Here is a 19,546-nt window from a genome sequence, read left to right as displayed (position 1 = left end):
TGTACATTTGGTAGGGACAAAGTCAGATTCACGGATTTCTTTCAACAAAACAAATACAACAGTTTTGATCATAAAATGACCAAATTATATTCTACAAAAGTAAGTCCTAAATTTTATTATAAGATATCACTTTTCATATCTTTTTGTGTTGACGGTGTGCTCGAAAAAAATGCTTCAGCTTAAGAAACGAGGTTTGCTTTTCAATCACTCGCAGATGTCCTACTTTTAACTGGAGAGTCGATAAAAATACCATCGATTAAAAAAATATTAGCAGGTAAACGGAAGACTTGAACGATATTATTTTGCATAATGTGGTGTATTTTCCAATCGGCAACATGTGGCAGTTTTGTTGGAAGCTATTGCATATTCCAACTGATTAGAGCAAGTGAAGTTTACTTGAAAGTCATGCGTCTTGCATGGGAGAAAGCTAATAAATAAGTTCAAGAAAGGACAAATAAATATCGGCTACAGGGAAAACCATATTTTCAACCGGTTAAGTAATATAAAGAAAAGTCTGAGTAGGATAATTAACTAGTCTGTTTTGCGTGTGTACACAGTTTCATATTTACAGTCACAACCCTTGACGCTGCCACCAACGACAGCCATGAGTAAGTAGTTTTTTTTCCATGATCTGAAAGTAGTTTTCGCTATTTAGTTTAATCTAAATATTAAAAAAAGATGCCGGGACATTAAACAGCTTCCGAAGCAAAAGTTTTTTTCCGCGAGTTTATCCTTCGCACCACCATCTCGTTCCTTCAGGAAGCATACGTCTCTTTGAAGCGGCGTTGGACGTGCTGGTAAGCGTTGTAGATTCTGAAGGAAATGCAAATAAGAGAGAAGCGAAAAAAAAGCGTCATTGTTTGCACACCACGTGGCCATAGTCAGTGGGATTGTGCCGCAAGGGTGGCACTTACTTTGTCTTTGCCGTTTTGAAGGACTTTTTCCTGTTCTTTGGTTTCTTGTCCATCGAGTCCAGCGAGTTGGAGGAGCTCGAGGTGGGCAGTTCGAACGGCTCGATGTCTATGCAGTTATCTGGAAAAAGAACAATTTGTTAGTGAGTCAATTATTTCGACTTCAAATCGCTAATGTATCAATCAAACACGTAACGATGATAAGACGCTTACCAGGGTGCACGAAAAATGCTATCGAGTGTCTACCGCGGGTTTTGAGGGCTTCCTCTTCCGGTATCACAACGCGGTGGAGCTGTAATTATAAAGAGGTGTCAATTTCCAAAACATAAGAGAGCTACAAATCCTCAAACCCACCAATGCCGTAATCTTATCGTTCGTCCACGTGGACAGAAGCTCGCCCGCGTTGATCAGAATCGCCCCCGGCAGATGTCCCACGCGCTTCCACTTGTCCACTCCGGGCAGCTTCACCTCGAGTCCACCTTCGGAGTCCTGAACCAGCAGGGTAAACGTTCCATAATCACAGTGTGCCCCACAACGGGTTCGCTTCTCGTCGTCCTCCCTCCGCTCCTCCTCCTCCTCGGCTCGCTTTTTCCTGTAATCCTCGGGAATCGAGAGGTCAATCTCGTCCTTGGCGCAGCGTTGCTGGCTGTACTTGCAGGTGCCCCGTTGCAGCTCGTTCTTGCCATCGTCCTCGATCAACGGCGGATAGTACAACAGGCGGAATGTCGACTGGTTTTCACTTTCGCCGTCCAGAATGTGCGAGTGCTTCTCCAGGAAGTACTTGGTGGGCTGCTCCAAACCAATGGCCAACGCTTGCAGCAGCAGGGATGACAATCGCTGGAAATCTGTGGCCAAATCGGAAATGTGTTCCCGGAATCCTGGTAGGGGTTCCTCAGGCAGGGGTGCTTCCGGCTTCAGCGTACAAATGTTGAACGTGTGACGGATGTCCTTGGATACTCCGTCGAATCGCTCTTGACCGGGTTTTATGTAGCCGTGATTACCGGTTTTCCGCAGGTACATCTCCTTTGTATCGTCTGGCAATTTGCAGAAATCGTCTAAATGACTGTATGCCATTTTGATCTGGAAAATAACAATAACAAGTTAACACCAAAATCCACGATGACTATCTTTTTTTGAAGAATGTTGTTCGTGATTCATTATCACTACGTTCATGTGCGCAAACAGATAGATTAAATTTTTTGATCATACTAAATATCTCCTTGGATTAGAGGATTTATTGCCTAATTTTGTTGACTTCCGTCCACTGGATTTACAGTTTAAACCACGAAGCTCAATGATGAAAATTAATTAAAAAATGTGGACAAATTTTCTTTAACAAGGGAAAATGATCAAAATTAGTGTAAAATATGAAATCTAAATTTCTATTTAATACAGAAAAAATTGCTTCGGATAATCGAATCACAGGATTTTTTTTCTTTGTCTTATATCTTTATGGTCGAGCTTTAAGTAAGACCCATAAAGTACTTTAAAATGATTTCGAAATTTTAAATCCAAACCTTCGGGTCTGGACTGTACCTACAATTCTTAAAAGGATTTGTTAAGACTTTTTATTGGTTTCGATCTCCAAAATTCAAGCTTTTAAGTGCTTCAAAACCTTCTGTCACTAATCAGATTGCAGTTACAATTCCCTCTAGATGACGATATATCATTAACCTAAGAGGATCGGGAAACTTTAAATGTTTATGAAGTTGAAGTCTGTTTTAGAACATAAGTTTTTAAATATGGTTGCTTCTAAAAAAAGCTTCCTTCAAAAATTTAATTCATATCAAATACATATCGAGATTTAATCTGGGACATTGGACAAGAAAAGGTTTGACAAAACGATGCTTAAAAATTAAAAAAAAATATATGAAAAAAATAATAAAAAATAATTCGACGGTAACATTTCAAAAGGCATCATGTACATTTTGACTTTTTCTGGGTTATTGCATATTCTGAAAGAACTCCTAATAAGCTACCTCTCCACCAAAAATGAGCAAAAGTTACTTCAGTAAAGTCTGTTTAATAATGATTTTAAATAAAGTAACATAAACACAATCTCTGCCATCAGCAGTCCCTGTTTATATAGCCCTGTCAACAGACATGCATCCGCTCTAACTCCTCTTTTAGAAGAACTTGTTTGGCATTTCACGTAGAAGATACCCAGCATGTTGTGCCAGTGATTAGAATACGCTTATTACGCTTGTCTTTTAGGCTCCCGAAGACCCTGAGAGATTATTTTGAAACCCAATTGAGATATAGGTAAAGAACTCTTAATTGCACTCAAAGAGCTTTTAAGAAGTTCTTCTTGAGAGCTTAAGAGAACATTTACATGAAAATATAGCTAAAATCAATTTTTCCAATGAACCAATGTTTTCTACACATTTTTCAAGCCAAAAACAAGAGATTTTTACCTAGCAACAAGCATAACATTGCTTTATACGAAAATGCCATCTAGAACAAGCTGAGTGTCGTTAAAAAGAGCTCATAGTACCGATGCATGTCTGCCTGTCAACCTGCCAAACAAAAGACTACATGAACCTCGTGACGAAAACAAAGCATCATGAAAAAAGCACCATGTACATTCGGCGAAGAAAAACGAATCATAACAAAGCGTCCCCCTCAATGACAGTAGGGTGCAGGGGCGCCGACTCTGGGGGGGCACGGTACTTTTTGCCCCCCTTAAAATTGGGCAGGGGGGGCAGCCCATACATTGTGCCCCCCCAGAAATTTTAGAAGAAAAATATTCTTATTTTAAATATTACAAAAAAAATCACAGAAATAATTGAAAATAATATTTAAAACTGAATTGGAATTGGATAGAATTCTTGTAAGCGAATCTGTAAAATAGTTCAAAAAAAATTTTTTTTTTAAATCGACAACGCTGCGCTCTCTTATGCTAACTAGGTAGGAAAACCAGCAAGCTTAGTATACAAGAGCAAACTTACGCAAACTCTTGTCAAAACAATCATCAAGTTTTCAGACGCAACATTCTGCGATTTGCCATTGTAGATCAGGATTTAGCGAAAATGAACTGAAACACTTTTCAAAATGGTCATTTGATGACAGCTTTACATTTAAAAAAATGCTGATAAATTCGATATTTTTTTGAGTAATTTTAGGTATTTTTTTTCTTGATTTCTTTTTAAAAAATTGCAAATTTTTGGTCGTATCAAGTTGTTATAATGCTTTTTTTGATTTTATTAAAAACCGTTTGTGTATCTTTTTGGTTATTCTTAAATTCTTAAATTCTTAAATTCTTAAATTCTTAAATTCTTAAATTCTTAAATTCTTAAATTCTTAAATTCTTAAATTCTTAAATTCTTAAATTCTTAAATTCTTAAATTCTTAAATTCTTAAATTCTTAAATTCTTAAATTCTTAAATTCTTAAATTCTTAAATTCTTAAATTCTTAAATTCTTAAATTCTTAAATTCTTAAATTCTTAAATTCTTAAATTCTTAAATTCTTAAATTCTTAAATTCTTAAATTCTTAAATTCTTAAATTCTTAAATTCTTAAATTCTTAAATTCTTAAATTCTTAAATTCTTAAATTCTTAAATTCTTAAATTCTTAAATTCTTAAATTCTTAAATTCTTAAATTCTTAAATTCTTAAATTCTTAAATTCTTAAATTCTTAAATTCTTAAATTCTTAAATTCTTAAATTCTTAAATTCTTAAATTCTTAAATTCTTAAATTCTTAAATTCTTAAATTCTTAAATTCTTAAATTCTTAAATTCTTTAATTCTTTAATTCTTTAATTCTTTAATTCTTTAATTCTTAAATTCTTAAATTCTTAAATTCTTAAATTCTTAAATTCTTAAATTCTTAAATTCTTAAATTCTTAAATTCTTAAATTCTTAAATTCTTAAATTCTTAAATTCTTAAATTCTTAAATTCTTAAATTCTTAAATTCTTAAATTCTTAAATTCTTAAATTCTTAAATTCTTATATTCATAAATTCTTAAATTCTTATATTCTTAAATTCTGAACAAATAAATTGATGTTAAATTTTCAATTTTTTTAAACATTGTTTTTTTTTTGTAATTTCCAAATTTCTGATTTTTTAAATTTCTGAATTTAAATTTTTGATTTCTTAACATTTTTAAGCCATCAGTTTTTTTAACCTTAGGGTTTTTTAAACTTTTTTTATTTTTTGGAATATTTATATTTTTCTGTTATTTTTTTTTAAATTGCAGATTTGAACAAAAATTTGTTTTTTAATGTGCATTTTCCAATTTCTTAAGTTCTAAATTTTTGCTTTTTACTTTTGTTTTCATTTTTAGAATATTTGTGTTGTTGAATTTTAAATACCTGATAATTTTTATTATTGACTGTTACTTCTGGAAAATAAGTGAGAATATGCCAATTAGAAGGAATTCGCTTTCCAAACATATAAAAAATTCCCCCAATAAACATTCTCAATCACGTTTTAATACATTATCTTTTTCAAAAAAAAAAAAATGGATTCCGGATGAAAAAAACTCTTATCACATCGTAATATTCAAATTGGTAAAATTCGTGATATACAATAAACTTAAACATCAAATCGCCACTCACACCTAACGATTTCGGAAAACAACCGTGCCCCCCCAACATTTTGGACTAGTCGGCGCCTCTGGTAGGGTGATAACGTCATGATTCGAATTCCCGGACGCTTCGAAACCCGGACACTTCATCTTGTTTTATCAATTATTTGGATATAAGTTCGCATTATAAATGTCAAATATAGGTTATTTGATGAATTCTAACATCAACTTTCATTTAATGTTTGTTTGAACGCTGTAGTTAATGTCAAAACAATTAAATAAAATAAAATTATAAGATGACCAAAAATGCGAAACATTTCACGTGAAATATTTCATAGGCGTCCGAAGCACCGGAAAGGCAAAGCAGAAATTTATGGTTTTGATTTCCTTAAATTCAAGCATTTTAAATATAAAATATCGATTGTTTTGATGTTAACAGCTTATTTGAGACCTAAAGAATGCCATTTGCTAACATTTCAGTTAAAATTTGTTCGATTCATAAGCAAAATCGAGTGTCCGGGATTCGAAGCAAAAGTGTCCGGATTTCGAATCAATTTTTATCAGTGTCCGGGATTCGAAGCACAACAAGTCATTTTAATTTTCAAATTCTGATGAAAAATTGTTAAAAAAGACATATTTTGCATGCATCTTCTTAAAACTGACTGTTAATACTACATCCTGATGATATTTCTTCATTTCCAACTTATTACATGATTTTTTGTCAGCTATAACAAAAATGATATGGGTAATTCTCTACCAACTCACACGAAATCGGGAAAAGTTGCCCCGACCCCTCTTCGATTTGCGTGAAACTTTGTCCTAAGGGGTAACTTTTGTCCCTGATCACGAAACCGAGGTCCGTTTTTTGATATCTCGTGACGGAGGGGCGGTACGACCCCTTCCATTTTTGAACATGCGAAAAAGAGGTGTTTTTCAACAATTTGCAGCCTGAAACGGTGATGAGATAGAAATTTGGTGTCAAAGAGACTTTTATGTAAAATTAGACGCCCGATTTGATGGCGTACTCAGAATTCCGAATAAACGTATTTTTCATCGAAAAAAACACTAAAAAAGTTTTAAAAATTCTCCCATTTTCCGTTACTCGACTGTAAAAAATTTTTGGAACATGTCATTTTATGGGAAATTTAATGTACTTTTCGAATCTACATTGTCCCAGAAGGGTCATTTTTTCATTTAGAACAAAAATTTTCATTTTAAAATTTCGTGTTTTTTCTAACTTTGCAGGGTTATTTTTTAGAGTGTAACAATGTTCCACAAAGTTGTAGAGCAGACAATTACAAAAAAAATGATATATAGACATAAGGGGTTTGCTTATAAACATCACGAGTTATCGCGATTTTACGAAAAGTTGCAAATTATTGAAAAACACCTCTTTTTCACATGTTCAAAAATGGAAGGGGTCGTACCGCCCCTCCGTCACGAGATATCAAAAAACGGACCTCGGATTCGTGATCAGGGACAAAAGTTACCCCTTAGGACAAAGTTTCACGCAAATCGAAGAGGGGTCGGGGCAACTGCTGTGTGAGTTGGCGGAGAATTACCCATATCCCGAGCATGGGTAAATAACAAGGGAAATGCAAAATAATACCATTCAATGGTATCAATACCAATTTTTGGTTTTCGAGAGCCCTTGAAAAAATGTCTAAAGTGTAAATTAATACCAATCATTGGTATTATACCAAATTTTGGTATTGTTTTGTTATTGGGAAAATTTTAGGAAAATGTCGAATTTTGACATACTGTTTCTTACTTACATACTTAAAAACGCAAATCTACTCCAAATTAAAGCCAACTTTTTTATTTTGGTCTCAAAAAGTTATTTAATGATCTTTATAAATTAGGGAATACCATACATTGGTATTATAAAGATATTTTAAATAAAAATATTATAAAATAATGGAGATTCAATAAAAAATCTATTTGAAATGATGTTTAACATTCTTAAAAGTATGCTGATACATTTAAAAATGATAAGAAAAACAATAGGCTTAAACGTGAAAAATTTAAAATATTAGCATGGATTTTACATAACATTGTTTGCCTTTTTCGTCAAAATCGATAAACTCAAAAAAATAATGTCAATCTTTGATAATTTGATAAAATAACTCTTTCAATACCAGAATGTTGGTATGCATGTGGTATTCGAACTTCGTTCTAAAATCCTTTTAATATTGGATTTGTGTTGAATCCTATTCAGCTGGAATCATGCATCCTCGAATATCCCACGAAAAATGCCACGCTGCCTGGGCTATAGCCTTTCTCGTTCTGGTTTAGTTTGTTTTTCTTTCTTTGAATTTCCTGATATTTTTGCCTGCACCTGTTGATGCAGCAGCAGCTCGTTTTTAACAAGCGTTGATAGCTCAGTTAGTAAACGGGTAGCTAAAATGGTGTCTGCACCTTACCTGCCATGAGTTCGATTCCAGTATTCCTCTAGTTTTCTATACCTGATATTTTTTGGCTCTCCAAAGCAAGACTTCGTTTTCCTGCCTGTTCCAAGGATTTAAATATAGCATCAAAATTCTACCCATTTCTCATTGCAATCCTATTAGCCAAATTACATTCCAGCTGTAATCCTATAGAGAAGTCTCTTTGTTTTTTGTCCAATGAGATTTTTATTTACCCGTAAAGTTGTGTTTTGTCTGGTATTCATTTGCCCTTGGAATGGCACGTTTTGGTATTGCTTCAGTCTTCCCCATACAGTTTTTTGGTATGATTTCATGTTATTATACAATCTATTACTGGGCAACCAAGGGCACATTTTGGTATTTGTTATTATGCCAAGTAATACCAAAATATGGTATTCCCGTGTTATTTACCCCTGCTCGGGATATGCTACTAAGTGTCCGGATTTCGAATCATGACGTTATAGACGTTGGTGATTTGAAAAGAAGTTATGTTTGTTTTTCTCAAATAAAATTACGGTAATAATGTTTTATTGAATTTGGATGATCAAGTGTCAATAAAAGCAACGTTTTTCATCGTTTGTTATCATTAGAACATCTTATTTTGCTTTTATATTAAAATGGGAATTGAAAATGGATGCTCAACATTCAAATGCGTTTTTCTCAAAAAGGATGGTGTGTACATGATGCTTTTTGAAATGTTGGCATCGAATTATTAAAATCAAGAACAGACTCAATTTTTAGGAAATTATATTTATAAAAAAATAAGAATTTTTAAAGCTGTATAAGTTGTTTTTGTTGATTGAATAAAAAATCGAAAAGACATAAAAACAAAAATTAACATGATTCCGTAGCATTTCCGACATTTCCAATTGTATTGATTGGCCGGATAACCATTTCTTTCGATTGTATTTTCTGACCTTTTTTTTTACTAAAGAGGATATAAATCGATTAATTAATCGCCGGGAAAAGTATTGCTCGGTAATAATGATGTTGGAGATCAAGAAAAATATACCTGTTTTTGTCAGTATTTATGCATTAATTTTTAAAATAAAAGAACCAATGCAATTTTCTTAAAGACAAAACAACAACAATACAAAACTTGAAGTTGACAAGCCATATTGTCGTCGTCATCGCCGGCCGGCGACCATGCTACTTCTCCTCACCACGACCTGGCCTGGGCCGCAGAAGCATTCAATTATCACGTGCGCTGATGAACCAACCACGGTTTGCAGGAAAATGATTAATGTCAATATTTTTCCACCACACAGACGTCAATTGGTGAGAGAGACACTCTTTAGCAATAAACTCGCAAGCTATCGTGCCATACCGGTGCTGCTCGTGGCTCATAATTTCGGTTGATGCCGTTTTGCAACAGTTATTCCAGCAAGCAAAGTTGCTAATTTGTAGCATGCCAACGTTCATTATTTAGGTGGAACGTGCGATGACAACCAATGAGTAACCAACTCGAGCGTTATCGAGATTGAATCAAACGAAAGTTTGCCCTGGGACTTGTTTACGAGCTCTAACGACAGATTTAACTATAAAAGGATTCGTCGTCCAGAACGTCCGGAACGACCGAGTCTAGACTGCCATCATAGGGGCACAATCAATGCATCTTGACACGCAGAGTCTGGAGAATGAGGAGTTTAGTTGCACTATAAAACAACAAGAATAAAGTTGAGGCAAACGCTGCTCCAAAAAGCCAACGAAAGAAAGAACACAAGGTACAGCAGTTTAAGGGTAATTAGCTTGCCAGGGAAAAGCAGTCGATGAGTGCAACAAGTGGCCAATAAAAGTTGGAATTGCATGTTGTGAGTTCGTTGTGGGTTTTAGGAAACAGACGAGCAATTATGTGTAGGATAGACGTTGAATGCAGCTATAAGTGCGCAGCAAACGTTTTTGTTAGCCAAAGTTATTCCCGTATTGCTTGCCTTTTTAACACACTTTTGAAACAACCCAGCAAAAGTTAAAAAATTTAGACAGCAATCAACAAGGTTGGTATCAATACGAGTCGACTCACCTTTTCCTCGGGAATGCCATGGTTGACCAGCAGTGCAACGCCTTTCTCCGACAGCGCACGAAACAGTTGTCCACCAACGCGATTTACGACCGACCGGATCGGACATTCCTCAGTGCCTGAAAATCGTTGTTGTGGGGAAAAAAAACAAGGATGAGCAATCAATCGACCTCTTCATACTAACTATTCATGGTAATGGGTGTCGGTTACAAGTGATGGAGGAATAACCTAATTGATCAATTCAATGACCTGCTGATAGTGTGTGTCTACAGAGATAACGCGCCACATTGATGGATCATACCTCATGGAATGTACGTTAACTCACTCGTGAAAGGATAGTAACTCTTTGAACTCAAAGATTTGTGTTTAGAATTAAAGATGTTTTAGTATGCAATTACAAAAAAAAAATCCTTTTTTGCAATCCCGCTGTGAAACTGTCAACTTTTCCTGTCCTTCTGGAGCAACGAAACGGCCTACTTTTCCCTACCAAAAATAACAAAATGGAAAATTAATACCTTTCAACAACAGTGCTGAAAAGTTCAACTTTTCAGCACTGAAATGGGTGCTGAAAAGTTGAACTTTTCAGCACTAGTATCGAAAAGTAACATTTTTCAATATTTTTTTGTTTTGAACGGTGAGTTTACTTAACACATGAATAATTGACATAAAATTCCATTCAAAAAGCGTTTTTCGGAATTGCAAAAAATGTTGTAAGCAACTCGTTCCAAAACTTGTTTTTTTCAGCACTCATCGTATTTATCCAACTCGGTAAACCTCGTTGGATAAATGTACGACTCGTGCTGAAAAAACTTCTTTTTGCAACTTGTTGCATAAACTACTATTATAATTCAAACAAATACCCATTGAAAACGCAAACCGACAACGATATCTTTCCGCCAGTTGTCGGCAATCTAAAAGTGGCCAAGTAGTGCTAAATTTATGCACGCAGTTTGGTTAAAAATAGTCACACGCCAGAATGTTGTCTGTTTGTAATCACCATCATCGTCATCATGATCGAAAGAGCGAGATGTTTTGGTTTTGATAATTACCTTAGCAATAGACGACGACCGGCGCGGTAGTCGTGCCCGTTGCTTCTGGGGCACATGTTAATCGGACACGTTACTAGCATCTGCTTCCGATTCTGGATGGTTCAAGTCAACGGAGTTATGACGATTTAAATTGAGCATTTATTATAGAGCTAACACAGACAAACAGACGTAAATTTGATATGAAACCGATAATATGAACTTTAAATTTGAGAATTCTTCAGTTAGGCTATAGCACATTTTATAAAAAGGGTGTATCACTCTCCACTGGTCGAAAAATTCAAAAATTTGGTAAAAAGGTTTAAAGTACTGAATTTCATTAATGATGGCATTCTCAGTTGATTACAATTGATTTTATATGTTTGCTGGTTGAGATATATATTCTGCCATAACATTTTTTGCCCCAGATTTTTTGAGATGATGACCATTTGTAAAAACTAGTTCCAGAACTGGCTCTAATTTTACATCTTAAGCCCTTTGGCAATGTTAGTCTTAAATATAATATTTTTTCTTTTTCGTTTTGGGTATTTCAGCAACTAGAGTTCCAATCTCCAAAGTTTCTTGGACAAACTTATAGTAAATTCGAAATTTTGACCCAATCAAAATCAAATAGTGTCGCCGCCAAAAAGTCATTTTTGTTACATCCAAATATAAAAATATTTTTTTTGAAAAAAATTGATTTTTAATGTTAAAAAACAAGAAGGTAATTTTTTAGAGAGGACATTTTTTCCGGATTTTTTCTTACCTTATCCTACAACAAATCGAACTGAAGTCTCCGAGATACAGTCATTTAAAAATTACATGCTAATTAGGTGACACTTAGAAAAACTAAATTTCATAAATTTACCTCGTACCTCGAAAAAAAATAAAGTCTCAGAGAAAATTGTAGGAAATTTTCTTAGATCTTAAAAAATATTTTTTCAGGGGTGGTTTCTTTCATGAAGCATTTAAAAAAAAGAAAGATGATAAAATATCCGAAATATATAACCTTAAATTAACAATAACATCAAAACAGTGCACTTTATCAAAAATGCGGTGAAGTGCTTTTCGATTGCAAATTTTATTCAGATCTTAAAAATTATATTTTTTATTTTCATATTGTAAGACGAACTTCAGGAAAAAAATGCATTAAATTTAAAAATCTATTTCCAAAATGCAATCCAAACAAATACAAATATCTAGTCCTGTTCGCAATTGTATAAGTATTGACAAATCTCGGTTGTAGGTTGAGCTGAGATCCCCTCCCCTAATAATCAATAATATTCATTAAATCACTCCGAAGGAATCCCGCGATTCGTGACAAACTTTGCGATAGTGCAATGTCGCGCCAAGAGTGATGACATTGAATCACACTGCCCAACAACCAACAGCAAACAACAACAACAACAACCGATACGGTGAAGCCGGCAAGTGTCCGGTCAGTCTCTCTGGTGATTCCAGCACAAGTGGCTGGGCTATGGGGGGAACTTGTTTTACAACTCTTCAAATCGGGACCGTAAACGGTGTCGTGTTCCGTGAAATGTGGTGGACAAACAGCTCACATGTACTTGAAATGCGAGTGTTTTCCCCCAATCGACAGACACGGGGCAGACAAGGTGGGACTTTTTTTGTATTTTGGGAAATACCAAATCAAAATGCGGAACATGTTGTTGGCGGACCCCAGAAGAACGAGATAATAAAAGTTTAATAGTTTACTTTTTGCATTTAACAGCCTTATCAGTCATCAACAATCACGAAAAAATGAAAGGCGTGAAAGCAATAAAACTCACTAAACTAGTTCGAGGGCGACGGTGATGAAACACACCTTGATAGTTTCAACTGCATGACTCACGATCTTGCCACCGTTATCGCTTCGATTACAGGAACTTGCAGAAATCAGTGTCAACTGATCGGGACTTGATCGACAAATGGACCATGTGCACTTATAAGGTTCACGACTAATGAATATTTAGCACGAGCAGAGAAAATGCTTGCGCAAAGATTTTAAAAGATTAGTCACTGACGAAGTACCCTTGCTGGCTTGGTACAAAGAAACAAGTTAGTAAGTGCGACTATTATCGACAGCTCGCTAAATGATTTATAAAGTGTAAAACTTTGCGGAATGTCAAATAAGTGGCACCTTGATTTGAAATTTAATAGAACGAGACAGCTTATCTCAGCGAGATGGATCGCATTACGCTCGTTTTTTGCCTTGGAACAATTCTAGGTGTGAAAATACGCCACAAAGTGTGACGTCACCAATTTTAAACCAACTGCTAAACGAAACATTTCTCAAAACGTCACAACCTGTCCACCGAGGCCACGCTTACGTCTTCACGCCAACAAAGTGTCGTTATCATCCGAAGTAATGCTGATTCACACACGCGGTTGGTAACAGTAACAGTCTGAGCAGTAGTGGGCTAAATTTGTTTGATTGCTGGTGGGAAATTTACACAGCTAAATTTACAGTGCCAAGAGAAACTCGACGTGATAACGAAGTGCAACTTGTTCTGGTAAACCTGATGGATATATTAATATATTATCAAACTTTTTTGTGGTCTCAAATCATTTTCGATAGAGATTCTACAAACAAGCCATCAGGCGGTGGACGTCTCAATAATTGTTCCAATTTAGTTTTTAAATATGTTGAAGTATCATGTTTTACTTAACGTTAACGTTTTTCGTTCAAAGATATAACTTTTGCGTCGCTTTCAATATTTTGACAAAATTCCTTCAACAAGTTGTTTAAAATAGTGACATACACATGCTGATTCCTTTTGGTAACGATTATCCCATTCCTTGTAAAGTTATGGAAATCGTCATTAATCAATGATTGCCAACTAGGACGTCAATGACTGCGCCACAAAATTATATAAATTTTGAAGCACAATTGATTTAGATCAAAAATTCCTTCAGTGGCTTCAAGAAGGCAACAACCGGCACATGCTGATTCCTTTTGGTGCTGAATTTCGTTAAATTGAATTTAATACAGAATATTTTATAGTGATGATCAATTTTCTTCGAAAATGATCAACGGCTTCACCTTAAAGGACCATCCATAAACCTTGTGGACTCGTGGGGGGGAGGGGGGGGGGGAGAAGGTTCAGCGATTGTCCACGCTCCATACAAAAAATATATGTTTTGTATGGAAATTGTCCACGTGTCAAAATGTCCACGTTATTTATGAATGGTCCATAAACAAAATGTTAATCTTAGCAACTTAATTTTGTTGATTACGGTGTTATAAATTGTTTCATACAAATATAAAAAGCCATTTAAAAATATTCTCTACACATATAGCATACATATAGTAAGAAGTTTCAAAGTATTTCCCAGATTAGAATATTCCGGAAATACCTGCTACCATATAAAGTATGACGAAATTCTTACTTCATAATTTTCCTTTGTTCTAATTGGATTTAAGGCTTTAGAATTTACTTCACAAATTTTCTGGAAATCGATGCTTGTAAGCGCTCTTGAATTATTTACCCAGCTAGAGGATTCACAATAAAAGTTAATCTGTAATTTATTTTTGAGCAATAAATTTTAAACCTGTATGGTTTTATTCAAAGAATTTAAATTAAAAATGACCTTAACAGAATTCAGGGCTTTGATTTTAAGTAACAGTTATTCAAAAAAACAAAAAAACAATTGATTTGATTTGCACTTTTTTATCTCGGGAAATTGTCTTAAACAATACAAGGGGAACAGCACGTAGTTCCTCCGAGCACATGGGTAATTCTCTACCAACTCACACGAAATCGGGAAAAGTTGCCCCGACCCCTCTTCGATTTGCGTGAAACTTTGTCCTAAGGGGTAACTTTTGTCCCTGATCACGAATCCGAGGTCCGTTTTTTGATATCTCGTGACGGAGGGGCGGTACGACCCCTTCCATTTTTGAACATGCGAAAAAGAGGTGTTTTTCAACAATTTGCAGCCTGAAACGGTGATGAGATAGAAATTTGGTGTCAAAGGAACTTTTATGTAAAATTAGACGCCCGATTTGATGGCGTACTCAGAATTCCGAAAAAACGTATTTTTCATCAAAAAAAACACTAAAAAAGTTTTAAAAATTCTCCCATTTCCCGTTACTCGACTGTAAAAAATTTTGGATCATGTCATTTTATGGGAAATTTAATGTTCTTTTCGAATCTACATTGTCCCAGAAGGGTCATTTTTTCATTTAGAACAAAATTTTTCATTTTAAAATTTCGTGTTTTTTTCTAAATTTGCAGGGTTATTTTTTAGAGTGTAACAATGTTCTACAAAGTTGTAGAGCAGACAATTACAAAAATGTTGATATATAGACATAAGGGGTTTGCTTATAAACATCACGAGTTATCGCGATTTTACGAAAAAAAGTTTTGAAAAAGTTACTTTTTGCGTTTCTCTTTGTTTCGTCGTCCGTGTCTGTCGCGGGTGACCATGAATGGCCATGATCGATGACGACCAACTTTTTCAAAACTTTTTTTCGTAAAATCGCGATAACTCGTGATGTTTATAAGCAAACCCCTTATGTCTATATATCAACATTTTTGTAATTGTCTGTTCTACAACTTTGTAGAACATTGTTACACTCTAAAAAATAACCCTGCAAAGTTAGAAAAAACACGAAATTTTAAAATGAAAAATTTTGTTCTAAATGAAAAAATGACCCTTCTGGGACAATGTAGATTCGAAAAGTACATTAAATTTCCCATAAAATGACATGATCCAAAAATTGTTACAGTCGAGTAACGGAAAATGGGAGAATTTTTAAAACTTTTTTAGTGTTTTTTTCGATGAAAAATACGTTTATTCGGAATTCTGAGTACGCCATCAAATCGGGCGTCTAATTTTACACAAAAGTCCCTTTGACACCAAATTTCTATCTCATCACCGTTTCAGGCTGCAAATTGTTGAAAAACACCTCTTTTTCGCATGTTCAAAAATGGAAGGGGTCGTACCGCCCCTCCGTCACGAGATATCAAAAAACGGACCTCGGATTCGTGATCAGGGACAAAAGTTACCCCTTAGGACAAAGTTTCACGCAAATCGAAGAGGGGTCGGGGCACCTGCTGTGTGAGTTGGCGGAGAATTACCCACATAATATGGGAAAAGATCATTTTGACGTTCAATTACGCAATTTTTCAACTGAAATCAAGTAATGAATAGCTAAGTATAGGCATAAAATTTTCCCGGGTTTTGAATTTCCCGAGAAATTTTCGAAACAGTAATAAAATCTATGTTTCTATCATATTTGTTATACAATTAATTGGTGATAATCTACACATAAATCAAAACATGGATAGCAGTTTTTAGATAGTTTAAAATAAATTATTTTTTGTTGTGCTTTAATTTTTAAATGCAACGCCATTTCTTGTCCAATGTGATTCAAATTTAATAGGTCTCTTAAACATATTTAATTTAATTTTTATTTTTTATAGCTCTTTACTAGAAATGCTTATTTTTTAAATGTCTTTAAAATAATAAAATGACAAAATAAACAAATAATACCAGACAAAGTAAAAATTATGAAAAGTTTAGATTTTCATGAATGATATACTTTTTAATAAATTATATTAAAGTCACACAACTGCTCCAAACTTCCATCGGATGGAGGAGTAAAACGTCGGTCGCCGGCCTTATTTGTTGTTATTCCAAGTGTAAGAGTCGACTTTACGCTATGAGTATAAACAACCTGTTCTCGTTAAAGTGGATAGTTTGATTTGATTTTTTAGTCACTTCCACCTACTGGGGAAAATCGGGACAACAGTCTGAGATGGAAACAGGAGATTTTAGAACAATGTATCTGGAAATCGATGTATTAATTGTTTTGCTTTGTTCCTGTTATAACCAAAATCATTATACAAAAAATAGCTTAAACAGGTGTCTTAATTCGATACATTTATCCTAATTTGCCACAGGTGCCGGTGTTTGATGAAAATAATTTAATATGATATAATAATGCAATTTTAATTAAAAATCGTTTTTAAATAGATTTTTTTAAGCGCTAGGCATTTTGCGGATCTTTAACCATTTTTTTTAACAATTTTCAATTTTGTTTACTAAGTATTCATCTATCTTCACAGCATTATCTGAATTTACAGACCGAAATTTGTTTTTTTTTCAATTTTGGGAACTCCCGGGACAAATTATAAAAAAAATCCCGGGATTTGGAAGACGGGAAGTGTTCATGTTCCACTTTTTTAAGATGATTAGGGAAAATCTCCACAGTACATCCTAATAGGTTTCGTTTATAGTTAGACAGTTTTTGGAAAGGTATAGGGTCTAGGATACGCTCTAAGCAAGTGATGCGACCGTTGGCATGAAATTTTTCAATGGTATAGTTTTCATCGCAAGGCAAGCGATCGGTTGCTGCAGTAGAATAATTGATGTGGTTTATTTCGCTTGCAAAATTTCTTAAAACTTATCTTGTAAGAAAAATCGTACCATCGGGTCAGCTAGAGCGCACTCGGACTTAGCCATGTTTGCTATTTGTTTATTTTTTGCTTTGCTGTTTTAGTATTTCGATTTCTTAGAAATAATAGGTTCTCTGCATATTTAAGCTTATTGAGTATTCTTTCATGTTCTTTCAACTATCTTATCAGATTCAAAATAATTTGATAAATATCAGGGTCAAGCTCATCTAAAAATTCGTCGTCGTATGTGTGCTATCTTGTGAGAAACTTTTTCTCGAAAAAGTACTAAATGCATTTCCTGATGTATACTCAAATACCTGAAGCAGATAAGATGAAGCAAGTTTTTCATTGAAATGCTAAGCGAACTTTTACATCTGCATGAACTTAGGACCCCCGACTTAAAACCAAAAAAAAAAGAAAACTCACCACAGTGGGCCAGATCAATGATCGGTATCTGGCTGGTGGACAGCAGGGTGTCCATCTTTTCCTCGCTGCCGGGTTTGCCGGCACCGCCGCCGTTGCCACTCTTGAGCATGTTTGCACACCTGGATTCTCCTTTGCTTTAAACGAAAAATTTGGATCTTTTCTTCTTCAGAGATCAGTCTCGTCGGAAGAAAGAAACTTTTTTCTCTCTTCTCGTCGTCTCTCTTTTGGAGTTCACTTTAACAAGTTCTTTTTTTCTTTGTTTCGTGGATATTTTCCGCGTTTTTTTATGTATATTTCTGTTCCACTCTTCGTACCTCGGCGTGTTGAATGTGTATTATTATTATTATTGCTGGTATCTCTTTCGCTCTCCTTCCTGACACGCTTGTTTTGCAGCCATCCAAGCACTATGGGCCGCCTCAAAGAAAGAGAGAGGATCACCACTCGCAAACCATACCATGTGAATGGCTAGTTTTGTTGTTTTGGTCTGCAGCTCTGGCTGGAACCAATACTAGCAATAGCAATTTCGAGGGCAACTTTTTTTTCCGATCGACGAGTTGAAAGTACTTTCCATTCCAGCAAACACCACCCGAACCCGACCTCTACAAGCTCACAAACTGCACTGCACTGTTAGATGTTGCTTACGCGTACGCGTACGACACTTGCCCGGAAGTTGGGCTCAAGCTGTATGTGATAAGTCGTGGCGGATTACGCCACACTGCAGTGCGCCTCAAGAACACCACACCACTCGCGCTCAGTAACAACCCGTGACGTGACCTGTTTGACTGACTGAAGGTGGTCACCGCTGAGTACGCGTACAAGATCTATTTCCGAAACGGCTTCGGCGCCCCACAACGAACCTCGCAACGCTCTCTTCCTATACTATAGTCAGTCCGTCCAAGCAGCAGTGACGATGACCTGTGCTATGCCTGAGAGAGTATCGACCGACCGACCAACGCGACAGCTACCGACTGGCTCACCAACTCACTCACTCTGCCTGCTGCTGGCAAGGAACGATCGACGACTGAAAGGCGCGCGCGTTTCGTTTTACTTTGCTTCGTTTGCTCAGCTTTGGTCCGACTGCTCTGAACCTATTCCTCCTCCTCCTACTCAGCTCAGCAGCGCTGATGTTGGTGGTAGCATAAACGAGCGGGGAGGACGGGTGATTTGCAGGGATTCTCATGAAATTGGGGTTCATGAATGGTTTGTTGCACTATTTTAATTTTAAATTATTTAATGATTTTTTGCACTAATTTGCCAGACAACACAATCCCACATTAAACAAGTGGCTTTTTGCCTTCCTCAACTTACTGAGGAAAGGCTATAAAATCACTTGAAAAATCAACTTTTACGTAGACCTCCTAGACCTACCTTCATGTGTACATATCGACTCAGAATCACCAGCTGAGCAAATGTCTGTAGTAGACATGTGTACCGAATCAATGTCACTGGAATATCTCGTCACTGACTGAACCGATTTGAACCGTTTTGGCCTCATTCGATTCATCTTGGGGTCCCATAAGGCCCTATTGAAAATCTTAAGATTAAGTAAAGTACATCAAAAGTTATGCTTAAACAACTGCTGCATGTAAATTTCGAAATTTGCAAAAAAGGGTGGTTTTTGCATGAAAACCTGCCATATTATAAATTTTTAGAAAGGTTCTGAAATGACCATTCTTGTGGATTAAGAATTTTCAAGATCTGACTTACCTATCAAAAATTACAAGCAGTTTAAAAAATGGTCTGAGCTTACATAACCTCAAAATGATCGGGTCTGATTGCCATGAAAGAGCCGTTAAGAGGGATGCCATTTT

The 19,546-nt window shown here is 35.4% G+C and overlaps 1 protein-coding gene across 2 annotated transcripts; it reads right to left on the bottom strand.

Annotated features, from left to right (window-relative positions):
* Nucleotides 1-315: 315 nt before the first annotated feature.
* LOC120418750 (uncharacterized) lies at nucleotides 316-18,785 on the bottom strand. 2 transcript variants are annotated; one of them, XM_039581226.2, is made up of 6 exons: nucleotides 17,736-18,785; nucleotides 9,887-10,002; nucleotides 1,266-1,991; nucleotides 1,125-1,203; nucleotides 915-1,032; nucleotides 316-813 (listed from the first exon to the last, which is right to left on the bottom strand). In XM_039581226.2, exons 1-6 carry the CDS (start codon nucleotides 17,842-17,844, stop codon nucleotides 756-758), a joined length of 1,206 nt encoding a protein of 401 aa, XP_039437160.1. In that variant the 5' UTR covers nucleotides 17,845-18,785; the 3' UTR covers nucleotides 316-755. The 2 variants fall into 2 exon arrangements, with proteins under 2 accessions (XP_039437160.1, XP_052562490.1); XM_052706530.1 differs by lacking the exon at nucleotides 9,887-10,002 and having other exon boundaries at nucleotides 17,736-18,784.
* Between the last annotated feature and the right edge of the window lie 761 nt (nucleotides 18,786-19,546).

Source organism: Culex pipiens, chromosome 1 (genome assembly GCF_016801865.2).
Source record: "Culex pipiens pallens isolate TS chromosome 1, TS_CPP_V2, whole genome shotgun sequence".
Taxonomy (NCBI): Eukaryota; Metazoa; Arthropoda; class Insecta; order Diptera; family Culicidae; genus Culex; species Culex pipiens.
Note: the sequence above shows the minus strand (reverse complement) of the source record. Positions and strands in the feature narration are given on the sequence as shown.